The sequence below is a fragment of the Colobus angolensis genome, unplaced genomic scaffold (genome assembly GCF_000951035.1).
Source record: "Colobus angolensis palliatus isolate OR3802 unplaced genomic scaffold, Cang.pa_1.0 Scaffold8, whole genome shotgun sequence".
NCBI classification, from domain to species: domain Eukaryota; kingdom Metazoa; phylum Chordata; class Mammalia; order Primates; family Cercopithecidae; genus Colobus; species Colobus angolensis.
The window spans coordinates 3,838,377-3,842,374 of record NW_012121820.1 but is presented as its reverse complement, the minus strand read 5'-3'; the positions used below and the strand labels follow the sequence as shown (position 1 = coordinate 3,842,374).

The 3,998-nt window shown below is 51.2% G+C and overlaps 1 protein-coding gene across 1 annotated transcript in view; it reads right to left on the bottom strand.

Annotated features, from left to right (window-relative positions):
* Positions 1-3,998, bottom strand: part of PTGIS (prostaglandin I2 (prostacyclin) synthase) — a 44,054-nt gene that overhangs the window by 31,328 nt on the left and 8,728 nt on the right. Inside the window, exon 4 of the mRNA XM_011929187.1 lies at positions 1,325-1,476. Within this exon, the coding sequence (XP_011784577.1) occupies positions 1,325-1,476 (152 nt within the window). The remainder of the gene's footprint in view (positions 1-1,324; positions 1,477-3,998) is intronic.

Below are 3,998 nucleotides of genomic sequence, written 5' to 3'. Positions count from 1 at the left end.
AAAAAAAAAAAAAAAAAAGGCATGGTGGCTCACTCCCATAATCTTAGCACTATGGGGGGCCAAGGCAGGAGGACTGCTTGAGCCCAGGAATTCAAGACCAGTATAGGTAACATAGCAAGACCCCCATCTCAAAAAAAATGTTTTTAAGACAAAAATAAATAAATAAATAAATAAAAACTGGATTGTTGATCCATATAACAACCTGGATGAATCTCCCAACATTAAGCTGAGTGAAATAAACCAGACATAAAAGGGCATATACTGTGTGATTCCATTTCTAGGAAGTTGAAGAACAGGCAAAACTAATTGGAGGTAAAAGAAACCAGTATAGTGGCTACCTCGGGGGGTGAATACTGGCTGGGAAAGAGCATAAAAAGTTTAGGTCTACCTCTCAGTGCATTTATTTATTTATTTATTTATTTATTTATTTATTTATTTGAGACAGAGTCTGGCTCTGTCACCTAGGTTGGAGTGCAGTGGCATGATTGCAGCTCTGCAGCTCACTGCAACCTCCAGCTCCTAGGTTCAAGCTATTCTCCTGCCTCAGCCTCCCGAGTAGCTGGGATTGCAGGTGTCTGCCACCATGCCTGGCTAATTTTTGTATTTTTAGTAGAGATGGGGTTTCACCATGTTGACCAGGCTGATCTCGAACTCCTGGCCCCAAGTGATCTGCCCACCTCGGCCTCCCAAAGTGCTGGGATTATAGGCGTGAGCCACCACACCTGACCTTTCAGTGCATTTAGATGTGTGTGCTTTCCTGTATATAAATTATACCTCAGTAAAAAACAAGAAGTTAAAAGTCTCAAAAATAAAAAACAATAACAACAACACACAACTGTGTGTGTGTTTAGAGAAAGTGCTCCCAGGATGTACTCCAAGCTAGTGATGGTGGTTGCCTCTGTAGAGGGAAGTGGTGCGCTGAGGCTGGGGAGAAAGTGGAGTGCTCTTTTATTCTTCCCTCTAAATTATTCTATATGGCTTGAAGTTTTTGTAATCAGCACAAACTACTTGTAAAAACGTTTAAAGCAACTCAAACCTTAAAACAAAAAAAAGAACACACACACACACACACACACACAGAGATTCTCAGGCCCCACTCCAAATGTGCTGAATCAGAATTTCCACCAGGAACCCAAGCTCTCCTCCAAGCCCTGGCTCCCCACCATTATGCTCTTGCGTACCCCCAGGGATGGGTTCTTACTGCCTCCCAGGGCATTGGATGTCCTTCCGCCTGTGTTGCCTCTGGTCCTCCACCTTGAGTTGGGCTCCCCCTCTGGGTCTTTCCATCCTCCCCATCACCCACTGGGGCCCCCATGGTGCTCACCTACTGACAGGGAGCCGCGGGCCAGTTTGGGGAGCAGCCGGTCGAGCTGGCGGAAGGTGTGGAAGACATCAGCTGAATGGACGCGGTCCTGGGCCTGGCTTTGATGGGTGCGTGGCAGCGCCTCGATTCCGTAAAGAGTCAGGTAGCCAGCTCTGAGGGCAGCAGACAGAGGGTCAAGGGTCCTCCTGGGACACTCACACATAGCCACAGCTACTCACAGAAGCTTCGTTCATACACCCAATGAGCACCTACTAATCCTACTGTGCGCCAGAGACCATTCTGGGCACTGAACAATTGGCAGTGAAAAAAACAAAAATCCCTGTCCTCAAGGAGCTGACCTCTCAGCACACGGAGACAGACAACAGACCAGAGGATGAGTAAAATGAGTCATGTGCCAACTGGTGCCCCACGGCACTGTCAGACACAAAGCTGGGTAGCAGGATGCGAGGGCGGGGGCTGTGGTGTCAGGTGCCAGGTGAGGGAGGGGCTGTGACAGCTGAAGACTGAGAAGGAGCCAGCCGTGGGCAGAGCAGAGGGAGGGGTCGGAAGCAGAGCAAGCACCAGGTGCGATGTCCTGGGGCAGGAGGGGGCCCGGTGCTGGGGAGCAGCAAGGAGGCTGATGAGGCTGCAGCAGAGAGCTCGAGGGGACGGGGCTGAAGTGGGGGCACAGAAAAGGGGAGGAGATGCCTGCTCCCGGGGAGGGATTCAGGGAAGACTTCCTAGAGGAGGGAAGATCTGAGCTGAGATCTGCAGGATGATCGGGGGAAGCAGAAGAGGAATGTGTTCAGGCAACAGGCACAGCCTGTGCAAAGGCCCAGAGCTGAGGGTGCAACCGTGCCTGGTGGGAGAGGTGCCAGGTGTGGCTGGTCCAGGCACTGGAGCTGGGGTGTGAGGCAGAGGGTGGGAGGGCCTGGGGCTGTCAGAGCTGGTCATGCAGGGCAGGGCATTTGCAACAGTGAGAAGGTTCTGCTTGACCTGAGGGGCTCTGGGAGGCCCGAGAAGGAGGTCAGGGCCTGGTCAGGTGTGAAAAAGAGTAATACATGGGAGCTAGCATGTACTCTCACTGAGGCACACTTATGCGCATGCACACACAGGACCACGCTCAGAGGACACGCCTTCACCTCCAGCCCCCTTTGGCTGCCCCAGGAGTCCAGCCCCAGCCCAGCCTGCTGACCTCAGTCCTGGGAGGGAAACTGCGGATTTTCATTTTGTCCTTAAGGTGAGTAGGGCTGCGGCCTCAGCAGAGAGTTGCAACAGAGAGACGCAACCAAAGCCCCAGGGCCTTACCCTCTCACCCTCCCCTTGAGCTCCTGGGTCCCTGTGCAGACAAAGACCAGGGACCAGGATCTCTCAGGAGAGGGGTTTCCCCAGATGAAGAGAGAATAGAAGCAGGAATGAGGGTGGGTGGGGGCTGAGAGAGGCCTGCATGGTCCGGGCTCTGTCCTTCACCTGCACAGTGGTGGCAGAAGTTGTAAAGGTGCAGCCCACACACTGGATTCAGTCCGCAAATGTGTTTTATCAAGGGAGCTCCTGAAAACAAACTAAACCTTCCTTCAGACATTTGAGGAAACTCACATAAAATCCGGACTTCCCACTCGTCTCATCTTGAAAAAGGAACCTGACTGACCTGCGCGGTCCCACCTGGAAACCTGGCAGGAGCAGAGTTGCAGCTGCCCCTTTTAGACAGACACGGGCTTGCCAGGCCACCGCGGTACTCCCAAGGCCCTGTGGTCTTGGTGACACTGCAGTTGACAATGGTCGTCATTTACCATCACAATTGCACTGTTGCTTTCTCCTAACTCAGAGAACCATTTCCCTGTACATGTATTTCTACCAAAACAGGGAACGAAAAATAAACCAAAAAAGTAAACTGGCCGGGAGGGGTGGCTCACGACGGTAATCCTAGCACTTTGGGAGGCTGAGGCTGGTATACCACCTGAGGTCAGGAGTTCGAGACCAGCCTGGCCAACATGGTGAAACCCCCCCTCTCTACTAAAAATACAAAAAATTAGCTGGGTGTGGTGGCGGGTGCCTGTAGTCCCAGCTACTCAGGAGGCTGAGGCAGGAGAATTGCTTGAACCCGGGAGGCAGAGGTTGCAGTGATCTGAGACTGTGCCACTGCACTCCAGCCTGGACAACAGGGCGAGACTCCATCTCAAAAAAAACAGAAACAAAAACAAAAACAAAACACAGGCCAACAGCTAAGTGAAATGCATGTGTGCACTAAAAGACACGTACAAGAATGTTCACAACAACCTCTTCCTAACAGCTCCAAACTAGGGACTATTCAAATGTCTATCAACCAGGAATGGATAAACAAATTGTGGTATACTTCTTTAATGAAATACTATACAGCAATAAAAAGAACAAGTTGTTGGCCAGGCACAGTGGCTCACGTCTGTAATCCCAACACTTTGGGAGGCCAAGGTGGGAGGATTGCTTGAGCCCAGGAGTTGGAGACCAGCCTGGGAAACATAGTGAGACCCCATCTCTACAAAAAAATTTAAGAATTAGCCAGGCATAGTGGCACATGCCTGTAGTCTCAGCTACTCAAGAAGCTGAGGTGGAAGGATCGCTTGATCCCAGGAGATTGAGGCTGCAGTGAGCCAAGATTGCACCACTGCACTCCAGCCTGGGTGACAGAGTAAGACCCTGGTTCAGGAAAAAAAAAAAA